Consider the following 21178-nt stretch of genomic DNA (forward strand, 5'->3'; position numbering starts at 1 on the left):
TCCCGTTTTTTTTCACAGTAATCTTCCCGAACATGCATACAACAAATCCTGAAAGTCACATCGTAATCGGTTCAGTGGTTTAGGAGCCTATTCGAGACAGACAGACAGACATTCAATTTTATATATATATAGATATACTCGTATGTATAACTTTATTCGTATATCAAAGTCACCCGTTGAAATCAACGGGCACAACACAAGTGAAATAATAAAATATTCGTATTAAAATGGGTTTCTGTAACAGCTGAAAGAATAGGGCTGAGTAGATAATAAGTTGCGATCACTTTTCGAATTGATAAATCAATTGTATTTTTCGAAAAATTCCATTGAAGGTATCTTTTTAGGAAAAATTTCCTCAAGATCATTAAATGATATCCTTCGCGAAAAGATGAGTCGAGGCATAATTATTTGACAATTCTCGTGAAAATAAATTAAGCTATTCAATAATATGTGCACACATATGTACATACATATAGAGTTATTTTTACACTCGACGTCGCTACGACTGTTAATCATGTTTATTGTATTCGTCAGCATTACAAATGTTCGCAAATAAGACGTCTCGCAGTTCGAATACAAATACATATGTATATCATATTGCACTCGACTAATCAATTTCTGAATAGTACCAAGAATGTGATAAGAGAAAAGGATATAAAACGTTGCACTCAAGTACAATCAAGTGACCCACGACAACATTTTCACTGATCCCATGAAATCAACGCAACATTATACACAAACTAGTGTTGTACCCGATGAAATATTATCGCACGGGTGTTGGCATACTAAGGTATTAAGCTATTGAAAAATAAAAAGAAAAGTGTCGGTCCTGTGTTCGATCAACATGCGGTCGATTTTTTTTCAAATACCTTTTAAATATATTTATATTCAATTGTTTAATATAAAATAATGGTAAAAACTACCTACCTACCTACATATAAACAATATAAAAAACCAATATAAAATTAATTAATTAAATAAATTTTTAATAGATGGCGGTAAATGCTCAGAGACTTATTTCCCTAGAGGAAACATTGGTAGCAAACAATATTGTATATATATAGAAGTTTCTTATTGATCTGTTATTATGTTCGTATTATATTCGTACGTTTTGTTGACAATGTTTTAACTGTGACGTACATATGTCGAATCGAAACGGCTATTAGAATACGGCGAGCGTTATCTCACAGAGACATACAGACACACGGAATAGCGCTTTTATACCTACAGACATATATACATGACTAGTGTTGTACCTGATGACATATTAATAGTGTTGGCATATTAAGTTATTAAATAAAAAAGAAATGTGTCGTCGGTCGTGTGTTCGATTCCCACGCGGTCGAATTTTTCTCAAATACCTTTAAAATATATTTATATTTAATTGTTTAATATGAAAAAAATGGTAAAAACTACTTACCTACCTACATATAAACAATATAAAACACCGATAGAAAAATTAATTAATTAAATAAATTTTCAATAGATGGCGATAAATTCTCTAAAGCGGAAACATTAGTAGCGATCAGTATATATAGAAGTTTTTTTCTATTGGATTTGTATATACGTTTTGGCAGTGGTTTAGCTGTGACGTACATACATACAATGTATATCGAATCGAAACGACTATTATACATAGTACGACGAGCATTATCTCAGACAGACAGACAGAATAGCGATATTATATGTATATATTTATTCATTTATAGTTTTGGACCATTGTGGCATTACAGGAAGAACCTAATGCGCCACAATGGCCTACATTCGATAAAGAAGAAAAACAATATATGTATGATGATCATGATGATATTTCTATCTGCACCTTGTTCCAACCTAATCGAGTATTTATGTACTTGAATTGGGAAATTTTCCTCGGAGCTAAAATTTTCAAACCGGTCAACATTGCGAGCACAAAATCAGCTCCACTCGTACATATTACTTTTACTTTTTCCTCAATCGATAAAACCATCAGATTCACTCATTATATACAGACACTTGTTACAGGAAACACGTCATATCTAATACAGCCACACACACACGTTTCAAACCGTTCATATTTAGCTGTGTAAGTGTGTCGTGCACACGAAACCGGCGTACAATTCCACACCAAAAGATAAGCGAGTCATATCGACAGTCATAGCGATTCCGTGGATCAAACAACACCGATACATTTCAAAGAGCACAGAAACAACTCTCGCAACATGGATTACAACAAACCCCCACCATACAATCCAGGTAAATATGTATGTGCAAAAACGTTAATTTAACAAGTGAAAACTGTCGTGACCGGTGTGTAATCGACGATTGTAACAACACGATTGATTCTAGTGCAACGTCTTCTATTTTTAATGTGTCTATTTAGAAGTGAGTTCCGAGTGTTGGGAGTGATGTGAATTGTGATACATATTTTGAATTGCAAACGCGACCTTCACAGATGGCCGCGTCTCTGTTGAAATATACACAGTAAAGTGTGAAACTGTTGCAATTATTCTTCGCCATAATGAGGGGCAAATGGATGCGAATGCTCTTGAGACTGTTTGAATAGTTAAAGCAGTACATATGGTCGAATTTCGATTGAAATACAAATCCCCTCATTAAGGTCTGTTCATACCTATCCAGCACGACCCGTATCCTGCAGGTGTCCTGCAAGTGCGGATAGTATTCTTTGGTACATTATATGGCCGTATTCATACTCCATTCGCGCATGCGCATTTACGCATTCATGCGCGTCCATATAGAATGTACTAAAGAATGGTTACACGACAATTGGTGCAAGTCCAAAAGGTTCAACGACAAAATGTACCCGAAAATTAGTGTACTGACAAAATGTACCTGCGACAAAATGTTCACGCGACAAAATGTTCACGCGACAAAATGTCCACGGAAATAATGTTCAAGCGACAAAATGTTCAAAAATCCTAAATTTTCCTATTTTAATGGAAAAAGTAACTTTTTATTGTATTATATAAATGTTATATATCTATCGATGTATATGGTAATTTTTATCGTATAGATCGAGGATGTTATTATTATAAAGCCCGGACCCAGAGCGTGCCGCGTATTGTTCAAATGTTGTAAATGCATTGTTAAAGGTTTGCCGAACCTTTTTTACAAAGGATTTACAACAATGGAGCAATGAGCGGCCCCTTGGCTATCCTACCTCTAGTTATTAAATGAGTATAAATTACAGGTGTTCTCAACCGCACCAACATATTCTTATTTAAATTGAACAATTACATTTTAAGCGAATGTCATTGTGACTCATTGAATATCATTTTAAGATGTCATTGAATTAGTTTAAATGTTAGGGGTCCTTAGCCGTATCCAATATTTACCAATTGTCGCGTCCCCCTAAAGAATACTGTCCGTACTTGCAGGATTCGGGTCGTGCTGGATAGATATAAACGGACCTTTATATGTATCTAAAATAAGCGGTAAATATTTGAAGTAAACATTCCGTCTCTCCAATGTCAATGAAACAAGAGCTACTATTTTTTTATACTCGCCATCTTGTCAAAACTTGTATTCAATCGAATGACATTTTGGGCTTAGGTTTTTGAAACAATTTGAATGGTTTCAGCAAATCAGCTAGCATGGACTAGTGGTTAGCATATAATGCATTCGAACAAAGTGGTCACGGGTTCGAGTCCCACTGGTTGCCGTTGACCAGACCTTAGATATGTGACTCCAGGTCGATCGTTTTCTATCAGAGTTTGCCAATTTATCTGTGTTTCATTGAAACGGTTCCAACAAATTGGTATCTCGTCCTATCTTGCAAAAATTCTAGTTATTTAGCATCTTGATTTTTCGCTGATCTGTATAAATAGATGCCTCTGTGGATGTTGATCGTATTTGTCTTGTATAATGCCTATAAGTGCAATGTTTGGCCATAGATGAGGTTTTTAATGTCAAAATAATAACGGATGTGACGGGTCTGGATATGTGACTATGTGTGTGGGTTTGTGACAGACATGTGGACGCACACCCAATCAGAGCAAAGTATTAGAGACGCGTGAAGCATGGTAGTGGGGAAGTTGAGTAGGGGGGGGGGGGCGTGGAGCATCATTTGACGACAGGCATGTGCGACGCTGGGCCGAGTTACGGGTTCTTTCATTTCGAACGGGTTGGATTGGTGAGCGCATAATGCGCGCCCTTTTTTTATTACTAGCCTCTTCTTACTTCACTTTCAATTTTTTCGTCTGACGATATTTTTATTACGATTAATATTACGTGCGCCCACGTGCCTATAAATTACCTTACTAGATATTTATATTATAACATATAACTTTATTTTAATTCGTGTATCAATTCCTTTCCGAAACCACCCGTTGAAATCAACGGGAAGAACACTAGTATATAATAATGATGTATTTATATAGTTGATATTTCTTGATCTGTATAGTACACTCGTCGCATTAGAGCAATCTGTAAGAAGAGTATGTATGATGGTTGAATAAAAATAAATAAAAATGTGTTTTTGTTGAATTATGGTTAAAAAAATAGCATTGTGCGACCACAGTGGTGTTCTAGTTTACTACTAATTGATATCAACGCCTGATTTTAATACATACTGGCCCATTAGTGTGGTGTCTCCACTTCATCAAAAAAATTAGCAATGTAAATCTCATTTATAATTCACATTATGCAAAAGAGATCCAACCCAAAGGGAATTTTTACAACTGTTGGCAAATTTAACAAGTTTGCTTTTCTATATACATATACAAAAATGAATGTCTGTCTGACTGTGTGTCTCGAATAGGCCCCTAAACCACTGAACTGATTACGATGGAACTTTCAGGATTTGTTGTATGCATGTACGGGAAGATTAGTGTGAAAAAAAAAACGGGAACGGAAACGGGAAAAACGGGAATGATTATCATTGCAACGCTATAATTTCAAATGTTTTCGCGTCGCGACCAACGTGTTCGCTGCCTGCGTTTTTCCGAAAATTGGGAACGGGAATTGCATGGGTTATTGTGGCATTGCAACGCATGCCGGGTTCAGCTAGTACATTATATAATAAAGATTCACAGGGTCCCCTGCGAAACATCAATTCTCGTTAAATGAACTCTGCATTTCTATACTTGTCTCATCGGCTTGGTACCAGGAGTATATGTAAAATGTTTAATTAATTAAATACATACATACATATGCATGTAGCTGTAATAAACATTAAATTATTTATCTTATTCAAAATTGATGAGAATTTATAGGTATATTCATTTATATAAATGAAGAGTTCATTTAACGAGAATTGGTCAAACCAAGTCCACTTAGATTCACAAATTTGCAGTCAAAATGTTACTTGTGTGTTAGTAAGATCCTTTTTGGTTTATAATACCAAGGCATTTTCTGAAGGAAAATATATTGTTGGTTCCGAATCAAAACGTATGCAGGGTTTTCATTCCAAATTGACCCTTTTTCATTTCAAATTGACCCCTTTTCAATGTCAATTTGAAATGAAAAGGGTCAATTTGGGATGAAAAAACTATAATTTGCTCTATTGAGTCTATTGCTATAGTATAATTATAATGTACAAAAAAGTATTGATTGAAACAGTGCATGCTAAATACAACTACATAAATAGCGTGACACTTAACTGTATTAATGCACAACAGGAACTAAAATGAACTATGTACATATGTATACAACATAGCCAATTTATTATACTAATGCACGATACGTTGAAACAGTGGAATTGTGTAATTTTTCTAAGTAATGTTGTGAAAATACTCTTTTATTTCTTGGCAGTGCGGCATGCAAGTGATGAAATGACCATAATAATACCTGCTAACATTTGCTTTGTGACGTCACATGGAAATTGCATAAAAAAACCCAGCGTGTTGAATTTCTGTAAAGCCAAGATTCGCACATGAGTTAAGACTACATATGTACATATAATGTACATATTCAGTAGATTACATATTTAAGTACATATTTATATCGATTTCATTATCGAATACAACGTTATCTTTCGACTATCGCAGACTGATTACTCGCATATGGAATTTATTGCTCTCGATGTTATAAATTGAATGGCAAATTTCACACGTTATCTATGTTAGATTATATTTGCATCAAATTACAATTTTTCTTCTCTGCACTTGGGTGCTTTTTGGAGGTTGAAAACATCATTATTATGTCAACACTAACAGTGTACTATAAGTTATGCATACAGTGTTGAGTAGATAAATAGTGTTGGGATGGTTATCAGAGCACATCAAACCACAAAGTGCAATTTAAAAACTGAATAAACTTTTCCAACAATCGGAACGACCTCCCTTTCTTTCCCTCCACGCGAATTTCAATGATAAAATTAAAAATTGTACTGCGAATTAGTCATTTATATTTTTTAAATTAATTTTATAAGCAAATGATAATACCTAAAAGCATCGGTCAGACAAGAATATTTAAAAAACATTTTATCGATTCTTAATTATTGTTCGTAAGAAACATACACATACTATCTTAATATATAATTTCGAAAGAGACTTTGTGTACAATATATGCAAGTCTTGGTTCGTAGAATCTGTGACACTATCGGAAAAATTCAATTTTCTAAGACGACGATATCGGTATCGCTTTCGATTCCCTTTATAGTTCCGGAAAAAGATTAATTTTTCAGTTCCGGTTCAAGATTCCTTTTTCAGTTCCGGTTCTGGATTCTTTTTTCAGTTCCAGATCCCAATTCTTTTTTCAGTTCCAGCTCCCGATTATTTTTTCAGTTCCGGCACCCGATTCCTGTTTCAGTTCCGGATCCCGGTTCTCTTTTCAGTTCCATATCAGGATTCTTTTTTCAGTTTTGAATCCCGATTATTTTTTCAGTTCAAGATTCGGATTACCTTTTCAGTTCCGGATCCGGATTCCTTTTTCAGTTCCAGATTCAAATTAGATTAGCCATGTTTAAGCGGTTAATATGACAAATACCGAACGAAGCCGGGTAAAACCACTAGTGTATATACATATATTACCTGTATATATATATATTACCTGTAAGGCCTTCCTGGTATATATGTAAAATATGTATATATAGAGAACAATTGGTACCTGTCTGACCACTTGTTGGTATTTAAATTCCAAGAAAGCACTTTGATATTCAAATGTAGACAATAATTACTTACTTCACTTTTCTTACTAATTTTATATCCTTATGTCAGTATAAAAATTAATGTGAAGTCAGCATTGAAATTATACGATTAATCCAGCCTCATTTTGACCGATTCTAATTACATAAATATATTAAATCACTGGATAATATTATATTTTATTGTATTCACTTTCAAGTGAACTAGGATAGAAACGGTTACACGACAATTGGTGCAAGTTGCACCAATTGTCGCGTCCCCGATAGAAACATATCCACAAAGTAAACTGAACATTTTCGCTAACTGTATATAAATATCATTTCAGATTCACAGCCGGTTCCTCCACAGCAATATCCTCCGCAGCAGTATCCACCGCAGTATCCCCAACAGTACCCGCAACAGTATCCTCCTGTTCAAAGCCAACCGGTCCACATAAGCATGGCTCCGCCGACACAACACACGATAATAGTTCAGCCGGGTAGGATTGTCACCGGGAATTGTCCGGGATGTCGCCAGGGCAATCTATCGATGAATTTCACCTGCTGTGGAGTACTCTGTGCCATTTTCTTCTTCCCCATTGGTATATTGTGCTGTATCTTTATGGCGCAGAAACGGTGCAACAATTGCGGAGGCCATTTCTGAACGAATACTCTCAACTTTGTGATAGTATAAGCATTTCCTAATGTATTTTTTATTAATCATTATTTATTAAGGTATATATGTATGTACATATGTACGGTTAAGAAGTAGAAGCCATTATTTCCTATTATAATTATGTATGTTAAACTTAATTATGGAAAGTTTTGGATTTATAAATAATATACACATTTGATTATAATGAATGTTATAGGTTTACAACCATATTTTTTTTTTTAATTTACGTTAGTTTAAATTAAATTTTTGTAATAATCGTTACATTAATCAAAATGTATAAAATCAACGATCAACGATCAAAAAATTTTGAAGAATAAAAAAAGAAATTTTCATTTATACTATAAAGTTAAAATATATTATTTTTATCCTCATCATTTCAACTCAGGATTATTTAAAACAATTAAAGCAAATACTTTTAAATGAAGTTAAAACTGAAAAATTATGTTTTAAAAAAAGCTTAAAGATGATTTATACCAGGGTTGTGGAGTCGGATCAAAATTTACCAACTCGGGCTTTATTTTATGATTCGACTGCAACTTAAAACGATTTTAGTAGGATAGATTTTTTTTGTCAACGTATAAAATTATTAGTAATAAAAATAATAGTTATTTTCAAAATATAAAAAATGAAGGCATTAAAAAAAATCACTAAAAAATTGACAAATGACCCAATTTATGGGATTATTTGCAATTAAATAGATATAAATAAATTTTAAGTACATTCATAGTATATTGTAGGAATCTCATACACAAACAACTCAATTTAATACAAACAATGAGAATAAATAAAATATGAGAGGGAGGAAACATCAGTTTTGGCCAGAACACATCAAAATATGTGCAATTCAACGATTTTATTTATAATGTAATTTAAATTCATGATTTTTATAAAGAAATTATTAAATTTCAGTTTATTAGTCAATTTTTAACAACTCCGTTTGTTTGAAATGCTCTGATTCCACGACTTCGACTCAGACTCCACAACCCTGGTTTATACGCATATTAAAAGGAAAGGCAATCAAAACTCATTACAATAATCATCTCAGAAAATTTTAAATGGTCCTGAAATATTATATTTATGATATTAGTGACTTTTCTGTTAATCCTGTAACACATTGAAGTGTTTAACTCAGTGATTGCGTTAATGCTAACCACCGAGAGATTCCGAGCTCAAGCCATGGGTTGACAACGATCGAAAATAATTTATTCAGAGTATTTCTGCAGTGCTGCTGGTCACACTCGGATATTTGTGACTCCTAGTCGATGGTTTCATATCAAAGTTGGCCAATTTATCTGATTTTATTGTTGAAACGGCTCCTCTATTTGAAAACTAAAACTATTTGAATGCAATCATTTCAAATTTATAATCTATACATTTATACATGTACAAGTTTAATACCATAGGTATCGCTCTAATGGCATATTTAAATAAATAATATACATATATACATTTGATAACAATGATTAGTATATTGCAAAAGTATCAACGAGTGCAACTGCTTTTACTAAAAAAAAAAGGAGTAACATTACTAATTCTGTAAAAAAAACTACATCTTGCAAGTGAATAAGAAGAGGTTAGTAAAAAGAAGAAATTTCATAAGTAGAGCATTATTTTTTAACCGGAGTGATATGGGAAAAAGATATTTTACTGGTGAGGGTTAGCGTGATCGGGAAAATCAAGGACCGTGTATAAAATAATCAACAAAATTATACAAAATCATCCATGTACTGGCGTAATAATATATTTTCCTGATATAAATAAATATTCCAAACAAATACAATTCAAAATGATTCAGATAGAGGACTCTGCTTACATTTAATGATGGACACCGTCAAATTATTACACTATATCTATTTAAAATATTCGAAATAAATCCAACATTACAGCGTGTGAACCCAATCGATCAAAATACAGCACAAACATATTATTTTATTCATATATATGTACTTAAAACCAAACACATCTTACAATTAAACATCTTACTTAATATACATAAATATGTATCATATATCGATAAAAGTATTATTTGCAAAGCTAATAATATGTGAACCGAAAAAATACTCTTTTTCTTTTTTTAATCCGATGAATTTATAAAAAAATACAAAGAATTTCAAATTCCAAAACGGGATTTTACTTAAACGCCGATAACTTACAATGACAGTATTGGTAAAACTCTATGTATGTACCTACAATATAATTTCATTTTAAATGCGATGTTGTGAATCCACGCATTCACTGCCATTGAACACAGTTATGTATTAATTGCTACTCAAGCGTACACTCCGCATCCGTGATGAATCTTACGCGAGGAATATCCGGAACACGTATACAAAACGATTTACATAGACATAGAATGTTTCATTCTTCGGGTGTCCAAAAATATTGTTTGACGATTTTTACTTCAACCAGATGAATGACTAGATTATACTATGGAAAATGTAAGAGAATCGAAAAACAACAACAAAAACACACATGTGTCTCATTCACTGGTGAAAGATTTCAATGGTAATTAATTACACTCATTCTCATCCGAACGAGTAGTCAATATTTATTAGGTCCTCGTCGAGGTCCGAGCAAAGTTAACAAACATCAACGTTCTCTACTCAAGAACACACAAAAACGCAAAATTTTAATTGTTCACTAACAGACATTTCCTTATCTTCATCCTGGAAGGTATATAAATTGTTAAAAATAAGTTCCACACTTGAAACTACATTCAATTTGAACAGATATTGTTTAAGTCTATTTAAATGATAAATAAATACACATTACAGTACAATAATATTTACCAAATATATATATAAAATATAATACAAATTCAAAAGTACTTTTGTCTATTTTAGGGGGTAAGATAAAGTAGGGCACCACTTACACGGCAGGCCATCATAAAGCTAATACAAATAAAAAAAATAGCCTTTTTTTCACTTTCAAACATATGTATATAAAGCTATAAAATAAAAATACAACATTAAATATTAAGTGCATAGCAGAGATAGGCCTAAACTCTGAAAAAATTCATGACAGAGAATGCCTATAGTATAAATATATCAGCCAATAAATAATAGTCGACAAAAATAGAAAGTAAGAAGAAATATCAGTAATAGGCCAATCCAAATATAAGACGGCAACTTGCATTTTTTAAGTTTAAGTTAATAAAAAGAAAGAAAACATCAGTAGCAACATCGTATACCCACAATATTGCTTTACTCGACTACTAATCGATTGCAGTACTATTGATTACTTTGAAATCCAACTGGCAAACTACATACATATTGTAGACGTGCCAATTATCGTAATCTTTCCCATGCATATATGATTAGAAAGTACCGCAAAGCGATACCCTACCGTACTTCATAAATATTTCAGAAAAGTCGTCACACAGTCATGTAAAATAAACGCAAAATTGTATCAAAATTTAGATTTCAGTGAATTCTTTTAAATGCATCGACGCTTAAACATTGCTCCGACTTTGTCCGAGTTTATTCATTATTTTAATAAAAATAAATATTATCATATTTAATCAATATTTCACGACCTGACAGTCAATTTATATATAATATTATTGATGATATTCACATAAATATAAAATATCTACAGATTAAAATTTTATTAGCTTACACGTAATATAATAATAATAAAACCACAAAATATTATAAAATAGCACTACCGTGAGAATGAAAGATCGTTAATTTAAAAAAAATTAGCACTAACAGATTTCAGATGGTCGATCGATTCGACAAAAAAAAATTAAATCAGAAAACAATATTAAACATATATATATATATATATATATAGTATGTAGTTCAAACTACATAAAGGAAATCTATATAGAGATTCAAGGACGAGCGGCACGTGCGGCTTCCTCGAGCGCTCGAACTTTAAGTTCTCGTTCACGCTGTTGGTGTCTTAAGTAATCGTCGTGAGCGTTGTGATGAGCCTGGGGGAATCTGTCCCGTTCGAGCAGCAACTGACGTTGAAGCTGGTCGTGCGCGGCTGCCTGTTGAGCCAGTTGCTCGGCGTACGGCCGTCCGAGCAGCTCGGGGTGTGCTCCGAGCAGCGCTGGACGTACCCCGCTTCGTTCCCAACTCTCCTGTTGGGCTTGAGCGGCCTGTTGTCCCGGATGTAGGTGTAGGTGTGTGTGGGAGTGAGCGTGCGTGTGCGCGTGAGTGTGAGCGTGATATTCCGGACTGATGCCTGCCATTTGAAGACGAACCATCGGGTCCGTGGCTAATGCTAATCTTTCGGCGACGTCTAATTGGGCGGCAGCCATGCTCCCGGGGTGGTGGTGTGGATGATGGGGACCTCCGGGTGGACCGGGCGGGCCGGGAGGAGGTATTCCTAATCGTTCCAATCTTTCTCGTTCTAGCTGTGACAAGGCTACCTGGCCGGGGCCAGATGGACCTCCGTACAGACTGAACTGGTGCAACGGTATACCGCCTTGGGGAGGGCCGACTCCATACCTACGGTGCATTTCGAGCCAATGAGGGTCTACTCTACCGCCTAAATTAGTATTCTTCATTATCTCCTCTTTCAGCCTGTCGTTTAATTCTCGCTCCCTCAATTCCCGAATCTCTCGGTCTCTCTTCTCCCGTTCTAAATGCTCGAGTTCTAGTCGTTCCCTGGCGCCGGCCGGACCGTACATGCTCAATTGATATTGCAGCATTGGATCCATGCAATGGCGGGGCATATTACCGGGACTGAAACCGGCATGGGGTCTGGCGTATTCGGACAGTTGCCGCAAAGCAGGCGTGTCTGGATAACCTTGACGAGGGAACCTTTCATATGGAGAAGATATGCTTTCTATAGCACCTCTCGACGGTGGCTTTACGTCTGGTTTATCCGGAGTTGAGATCTTACGAGCGTGTGCCTGTTGCGCCAACTTATCCCTTTCCTCCCTTTCTTTTTCGGCCTGTTTCCTCAAACGCTCCTCTCGCTTCCGGGCCAACGGGGTATTGGGAACGGGCTTAAATATCAAATCCGTCCGCGTACATGAATTAAAATCACCACGATTCCAATGACGCAAGAATATAGCTGAAGGGGATCGATGGCATTCCGTGTCCTCGACTTTTGGTTCTGGACTAGGACCGTGCGGGATATGAGCTGGGCTCGGGATTTCCTCCTCGTCGGGCGGTTGATTTGGAGTCTCTAATTTAAGCATCGTATTCTCGTGGTGATCGTCCTGCAACGGTCGGCTCGATCGATGGTGAGAATGGCTCAAAGGTAAAGCGTGCGGTGAGCCGGGCTTCTGATGCTGAAGATTTACGGCAGCCTGCGCGTGCATTCTCAAATTATCCAACGAGCTCGTACTCGAACTGGGCGGCATACCCAACGCCATATGATGTCCGAGGGTGGGCGGTTGGATCATTAAATGATGCGGATTGCCTGAATTTCCAGGCAACAATTTAGAGTGATGCCTGACGAGCATCTGATCGGCAGGGGATAGACGCTCGTGGTGATGAGAATGATGATGGGAGTGCTGGTGATGGTGAGCGTGGTTGTTCGCCATGTTTATACTCGACGATGTACTCGTAGTCTGCGACAAGCTGGCCGATAGATGACCGTGGGGAGAACTAGTGTGAGCGATCGGTTTCTGTTGAGTGTTTATCTTGTGCTGAATTGACTGCGACGAACTGCTCGAGGTGGAATGCGATATGGTGAGTGAATGGTTGGCAGCTTGATTCGGTAGCTTTTCAGTACTCGCGTGTACGGAACTGTGATGACTGGTAGAGTGGTGGTGCGTTAAAGTAGTTTCATGCATTTGATGCCTTTCAGTCGCTCCATGGGGAGTTCTAATGTCTTCGGTGGTTTCAGATATTTCTCGCAACGACCTCGTCATGACCGATGAACTCGAACTCTGGTGTGAAGTGAGCATAGTCGTAGATTCGATCGACGGTATTTTGTTATGCGCTATTGCAGTTTCGTGCCTTCCTGGAGTCGTGGTTTGAGGATGTTGAGGATGTTGAGGATGTTGAGGATGTTGAGGATGTTGAGGATGTTGGGGATGTTGGGGATGTTGCGGATGTTGCATAGGTGGAATAGGATGCGGTTGCGGTGGAAGAGGTCCGTACGGATACGGAAAAGCCATCGGATAACCAGGATGAGGATGCGGGTAATAAGGATGCATTACGTGAGCGGCCGCAGCCGCAGCATATAAGGAATGGTGATATAAAGGATGAGGAGGAGGATGATGAAGAGGAGCGGCAAACGGATGTGGATGTGGACCCTGCTGTTGCGACGAGTGCATAACTGGGCCCGGAATAGTAGTCGGTAAGGAAAGGGGAGCAGGGCTCATTAGATTCAATGCCGAGTGTGAAACTGGTGGGGTTTGACGTAAAGGCGATGACGTTATCTGACGGGTCTGGGAAGGGCTCGTCAGGTGACGGGAATACGGAGGCGTAGTCGAAAGCGAATTGGAGCCAGAGTGGATTCCGGGCATTTGCATTTTAATCGGTGTAGGAGTGTGCGGACTTTTAATAGGCGCCGGAGCACTGGGTGTTTCAGCGCTGCTTAAGTTTTGAGGATTCGAGCTGCCCGATATGTGTGGAGTATAATCTGGTTCTTTTTTAATACTGTCAATCCTCGGTCCCAAAAATGAAGCAGTGAGACCGGTATCGTTGGCCGCCCTTCCCGGAGATCGATTGTTGCCGGCATCACTCGAAGACAACGAGTCTATACTGTGAGCATTCGGCGTCAATATATTAGAACTGCCAGTGTAGCCGGGCACTTTCACTTCTTTCAACGATTGTAGAGGATCGGATAGAGCCGGTGCCGGCGGCGGGGATAACGAACCTCCAATGACGCTGCTGTTACTGTCCGATACTTCAAGTTTGATTTTGAGATCCTGCGGCACGTGCAACTCCTGCGGTGGCATACTCGGAGAATTCCGAGAAGACATTCCACTATGGGGTGGAATTTGACCCATAGAACCTATGGGTGGTTTGTCGATTGGTAAATGATTTGGCGGATGTTGATGGCCATATCCGGGCATGTAGCCGTAGGGGGGTATGGGTGTGCCCCCCATCGATAGCATCGCACCGGGAGGCATGAGACCCGATAGCGACGTCAAATTCGATACGGGTTCGTTCGGATTGCCTTCCATCATGGGAGGGAATCGAAGACCTGGGTTGTCTAACCGAGACGACATCGATCCCGGTGGGTTCCGTGGATTCGAACAGACAGGATTGTCGTCTTTCTTGTGCGGATGCATCGCTGTAATGTCCGAATGCTTCACGTCGGGACTTTCTATCTCCTTGCTTTGGGAACTCAAATCGGCACCGTGACATATCGGAGACGTCTGTCCCGGATTACAAGTCCTAACGTTGTGTTTCGAAAGATTGGCGGTCAAATTTTGTGTAGCGGGAGGCGTCCGACAAATCGGCACATGATTGTTTTCGTTCCGAACGTCGTCTACGATGTCACCGTTGCCGTTGTTCGTCTCCATACTATACATAGACTCACTTTGAGGTGGATTTTTAGCATCGACCAATTCCTCCCTAGGTTCCAGTTTGATGACGGCGTTCAGAGGATTCGGCATGATCGACTTGTGATCGTGATTCATATTGGCGCCGTTAGTACTGTAATTATACGGCGGCATTCCTCTACCGAAATCTTTACTAGGTTTGAGCACATCTTTCGGCGCACCGATAGAATTGTAATGCGCGTTATTCGGCGAGTTTTCAACTTTGATGTTCGCCTTTTGATTGAAGATGATGGCGTCGTTCGGGTGGAAACCGGGCGGGATCATTTCAGACATATTCTTATTGCTCATATTGTGTGGAATATAAACACTAGAGAGAGGATCTCTATTCGGATCGTCTTTATGAATGTGTAACCGGTCACCGTTCTCGTCGACGTCCACCTCTTCCTTGATCTTGACCTTATCGAGAGTTTCGACGAGCATCGAAGTGACGCGCGGAATGATCAAATCCATCTTGTGCTCTGTCTTCTTAGGTTCGGGCACTTTGACGGCTTCCTCGGGCGCTTCTACGGAATCGTTGGACAGCGGATCGGTCTTGACATCGTCCACCGCGACACGTTCGTCTTTGTCGAAGGGGAAGTTGTGCGCCGGCGTATGAGCGTCTCCGGCTACGTGCAAGAATTCAGGTTTAGCGGCGACCGTCTCCATCGGAGACGAGTCGTCGAATTCGGCGGGCTTGCTCGGCGGTTCGTCGTCGATCGCGGGGGCCGGTTCCATCTTGGCGAGGTCGAAAGCGGGCAGTTCTCCCTCCGGGTCGACGGTTTCGGTGTCGGGCTCCGGTTCCGGTTCGGGCTCGTCGGCATTAGATCCACTGTCGTTCGTGAGACTTCCGGCCGGACTAGCGGCCGCTTCTTCCGGACTGCGCCGTTTCTTTTTATAGACGAGTTCGCGCTCGGCGGCCTCCGATTCGGAATCGTCGTTGCGCTTTTTAACTTTGCCCGGTTCGACCTTTCCGTTGGTCGGTTTCTTTTTGTCTTTGTCGGGCTTGCGGCGTCTGTCGTCGGGGGTGGGGAGAGGAGCGGCCGGGGCGACGTCCCTGGCTTTGGCCCCGTTTCTGGTGCGGACTCCGGCCGCCGAGTCCGAGTCTTCGTCGTCGTCGTCGTCTTCGGTGACGGAGCTCGTCTCGGCGGGGTCGCGTGGGGCCGGTTCGGGTTCGGCTTCCTTCTGAGGCGGAGCCCGAGCTCCTCGGGCTCCACGGATGCGGCGTAGAGAAGCCTGTCGCCGGCGACGATGGGGTCGGTTGTTGCCGGCACCGGGAGTCTTTTTCCACAGGTAGTAGAACTCGACGAGGTCGGCCGTCTCCTTGTGGGGCAACAGGTCCTTGCGGATGCGGAAGAAGTTCTTGCCGAACTGGCGGATGCCCTTGACGAAGCGCTTGGTGTCGTCGTCAGACCACTTCTTGTCGTGGCGGGTGGGCGCGGGGCACTTGACGAGGGCCTGCAGCGCGCGGCCAGGGTCGTAGCCGGCGTGGTGCAGCACATCCAGGGCATTGATGGTGGTGTCGTCGCGGCCGGCAGCCACGCAGCCGTCGTCAGGGGAGCCGCCGTCACACATGCCGGCGAAGGCAGCCATGGAGCGGGCGGCGCGCAGATACATGACGAGGTCGCGGTCGGACGCCTGCGCCGGCAGCCAGCGCAGCTCCTCGGGGGGCGCTCCGCCGGGCAGCGGGGGTGCGGCGCCGGCCCCCACCCCGGCCCCCACCCGCATCTCGGGCAGTCGCGCGTAGATGTCCTTGGGCGGCTGTCCAGGGCCGCCGCCGCCGCCGCCGCCGCCGCCGCCGCCGCCCCCGGCACTGCACTTGTCACCGGCGGCCGAGCCCTCGCCCGCGCCCGCCCCCGCCCCCGCCTCCGCCCCGGCCGCCGCTTCCGACATCTGGCGGCGGGCGAAGAGCGAAGAGCGAAGAGCGAAGAACGACGAGCTACGAGTGACGAGCGATGGGCGATCCGACCTTTGCACTTGTGGAGCGCCGCTACGAGGGGCCGATTCGCTACGCGGGCGAGTCGTAGCCTCGGGTGGGGGCTGCGGCTGCGCTACGCCATCGCAGCGCGACGCCCGCACCACAACACGGCCGCTTGTTTCTTAATTCGCACGGCCGTAATCGTGCGCCGAACGTGGCCATGGCTTGACGCGTGCCGCCGATCGCCGATCAATTCCCCGCCGACGACAGGTGCTACCTTTCGCCTCGAGCTGTGACGCTCCGTTCTCTAATTATAATGTAGACGAATTGGCGCCGAAGTCGTCAACTAATGTGTATTAACTAACAGGACTAAATTTTAAAATGCACGCTGACTATATAATAAAAAAAATGGCTAGAAAAGTTGGTGTATTATGTAGATTAAGAAATATTTTAAGTAAAAAAAAGTAAAATTTTAGTGTTTAATTCAATTGTCTTGCCACATGTGGTTTATTGTGCCACTGTGCTTAATTTGTTTAGTGGCCAAGATTTAGAAAAAATGCAAAAAATACAGAATAAAGCTATGAGAGCTATTTTGAATGTGAGTAGATTTAAGAGTATTGGAAGTATGTTAGATGAATTAGGATGGATGAGTATTAGAATTAGTCTAAATATTAGTACATTGTCTTTTGTTTATAAGTTAGATCATAAGTTATTACCTAAGTATTTTGATGATTATATAATAAGGAATAGAGATAAACATAGTTTTTATACTAGAAATAAGGACAAACTAGTTGTAAGTAGTTGTAAGTGGGGGTGTTTTTCACAGAGGTGTGCTCATGTATAATGCCCTCCCTGAGTGCGTCAGGTCTGCTAAAAACATGGATGCATTCCTGCGAAGTGCGAAGAGACACCTCTGTGAGGGACAGTACATATAAGTTAATTATAAATTTTAGAGTTAAGTATAATAATTAAGATGTATTTTTAAATTAGCTAAAATATATATAAATAAATAAAATAAATAATCACCGGACCGAATAAGCGTACTTGTATGAGTTTCATATTTTGATCTTATTCATATTCTGATTTATAAAAGCGTCGAATATATATTCAGTGGTGTCACTCCAATGGTTTCCATAGGGTTCAGGAAACCCTTTGTTAGAAATTAAAAGTTTCTCGTTAGAAATCTAAAAAATTTTGTCAAAAATTATACAAATCTTGAAAATTGTCTAAAACGGTTACAACTTCGAAAAGGTCGCAGTCGATTTCATAACAGGTAAAGAGAAATTTTTTTCGAAATATATATAGATATGTATATAAATTTAAAAAGAAAATGAAAACCCGTTGTTCCAAAATTGGCGTGATGCCACTGGATATATTTATTTATTTATTTATTTTATTTATTGAAAAATCAACAGACAGGATGTACATAGATATGTATAAAAAAACAAATAGTAAATAAATAATATATGTAACATCCGAGTCCAATAATAGATTTTTACAAAAATTAAAAATATAAATATAAGGAAAACAAATTAAAAAGTAAAGAATAAAGGCATGACAAAATATGTACAACATTGCATAATTAAACTATAGTATTAAAATATTTGGAAAAGGTTATAAAATAGAATATAAGAAGAAATTGAAATTTACAAATATAAAACAAATGAAAAGGAAAAGAATGAAAGCTATAATATGATTAAATAGCACATTACATAACTAAACTAAAGTATAAAAATATTGGAAATATTGGAAATATTGGAAAAATAGAATAGGAGAAGAAATGAATCAATCGGTCAAGATTCTCTTGATGTTAGACCTGAATTGATGTAGGGAAATACCAAATAGATCAACCTCATTCAGCTCTCCGTTAAACATACGATAAACGCGCTGCAGATAAGAATATTTTTGGGAATTAATATTGAAAGGATGAAGTAAAAAGAGTGCAACGCGTCTAGAGTACCGAACTGGGATTCTGAAATTAACTTTATTCAGTAAATCAGAACAATCAAGGAAACCATTTATGAGCTTAAAGAAGAATATAGCATCAGTATGTCGTCGCCTGACAGAAAGATTGTTAAAAGAAAAGATTTTTAAAATGTCGGAAACAGTAGAATGGGTATAGGTAGGAAAAAGGTAGCGTAAGGATTTAATAAATTTAAGTTGAACTTTCTCAATACAATTAATATGGGATAAATAAAAACTTATAAATATTATAATTTATAAGTTTCAGTCCAATTCATTGAGCGGCTTATGGGATAATATATATATATATATATATATATATATATATATATATATATATATATATATATATATATATATATATTTTTTTTTTTTTATTTATTTTTTTTTTTTTTAATGGCACACATACAGAATAAAAATATAAAAAAAGCAGTAGTGAAACAAAAAAGAAACAACATTAGTAAAAATAAACAAACAGTGAATGACATATCGACCGCAGATTTTCCACTTCACCTTAGTCCTAAATGTACTGATAGAGTTAGTAAAAAAATCAGTACAATCATTCATAACATCATAAAAACGGCATATCCGTGCGATTGTATTGTTAAATGATGCATTGTTATAAAAATTTGGTGGATAAAAAAGATTTGTACATCTGGTGAATCGGGTATTGATATTAAAATTATTTTCTTCCAAGACAGATTTATTTTATTTTATCTTTAATTTATTCTAGGAAGGCCTAACAAGTAATCCCAATGCGCCTTCCAAGCCAGAAACATTGTACATTTGATACAAATATTACCAGTATGATACAAAGTACATAAATACATATCAATTAATAACCACAGAGACATCTATGGCTAAATTTGTAAATTTGCAGCATTTTTAACAATTCAGCGAAATTCAGTAAATACATACATATTAATTAACATCCATTGAGACATTTATGGTCAAATTTGTAAATTTGTAGCATTTTATACAATTCAGTGAAATTTGAGATCGTCAGGTATAGTATAATAAAATTTTCAATTCAATTGATTGAGCGGCTTATAGGATAAAATAAAAATTAATAAAATACAATATAAAAACCTTGAATAGACATAAAATTATTATTATTATTATTATTTATTATTATTATTATTTATTATTATTATTATTTATTATTATTATTATTTATTATTATTATTATTTATTACTTATTATTTATTATTTATTATTTATTATTTATTATTTATTATTATAATTATTATTGTTATTATTATTTATTATTATTATTATTATTTATTATTAGTAATATTTATATATTTACTTATGTATATTTTTTTTGTTTACTATTTTTTCATTACTCTTTTTATTATCTATATATGATTTATATGGGCATTGGGGATTACACTATTCTCCTCATCGTCTGGAATAAAAGCTAAAAAAAAAAAAAATTATTTGAGCAAATTCGCTCTACGTTAGAATTTGTTTAGTGCTTTTTGGGCGATCTTGATTATTTGCTAAATAAAAGCGTAACTGAGTGGGGTAAGGGATTAAGTAAGAGACCAGAGAGGGCGTCAAAACGGGATTCAAAAACTTTCGTGACAATTTAAATTTAATTCACATGTATGTAAAAAATATCGTGAATTGTTGCACATTTTTTTTAACTCGGGTACACTTCTCAAGTATAGTTAGTTCCATTTTATTCTGCGATCCTTTCTATTTCTTTTTTTTGACGTCAAAGATATTACATATTGCATATTGGTCGAAGGATCACCATGTCTAGTATTTTTTTATTTTAATTTTGTAAATATCCAAGATAATTGAAGCTTAAGTATAGATATGAGGCCTGAGGAGGGGTGGGGGGCGTAATAATATTTCCTCGATGCTTTAAGTTAGTACTTTCATCTTATATTTTACGTTTTTCTTTATTCTAAAATACTAGATTTTCATTAATTTATATCATTAATGGGAGAATTACAAACTATCTGTAATTAATTAATATCCATAAAATCGTCAGCACCCAATAAAGTGTCACATATGCATGTATGTATGTATACTGTTTCTTATTTGTAATTAGGTGTAATACTTGCCTGGTTAATTGGTTTAATAAAAAAAATT

The 21178-nt window shown here is 38.0% G+C and overlaps 2 protein-coding genes across 2 annotated transcripts; one reads left to right on the forward strand and one right to left on the reverse strand.

Moving 5' to 3' along the window:
• The first annotated feature begins 620 nt into the window (after window positions 1-620).
• LOC143911495 (uncharacterized) lies at window positions 621-7728 on the forward strand. The gene is made up of 4 exons (XM_077430381.1): window positions 621-790; window positions 1710-1928; window positions 2005-2235; window positions 7411-7728. The coding sequence occupies exons 3-4, from the start codon at window positions 2202-2204 to the stop codon at window positions 7725-7727; spliced, it is 351 nt and encodes a 116-aa protein (XP_077286507.1). The 5' UTR covers window positions 621-790; window positions 1710-1928; window positions 2005-2201; the 3' UTR covers window position 7728.
• Window positions 7729-11574: 3846 nt separating this feature from the next.
• Window positions 11575-17088, reverse strand: Gug (arginine-glutamic acid dipeptide repeats grunge). Its single transcript, XM_077431587.1, has 2 exons — window positions 13765-17088; window positions 11575-13689 (listed from the first exon to the last, which is right to left on the reverse strand). The coding sequence occupies exons 1-2, from the start codon at window positions 17086-17088 to the stop codon at window positions 11575-11577; spliced, it is 5439 nt and encodes a 1812-aa protein (XP_077287713.1).
• Between the last annotated feature and the right edge of the window lie 4090 nt (window positions 17089-21178).

Source organism: Arctopsyche grandis, chromosome 5 (assembly GCF_051622035.1).
Source record: "Arctopsyche grandis isolate Sample6627 chromosome 5, ASM5162203v2, whole genome shotgun sequence".
Lineage (NCBI taxonomy): Eukaryota > Metazoa > Arthropoda > Insecta > Trichoptera > Hydropsychidae > Arctopsyche > Arctopsyche grandis.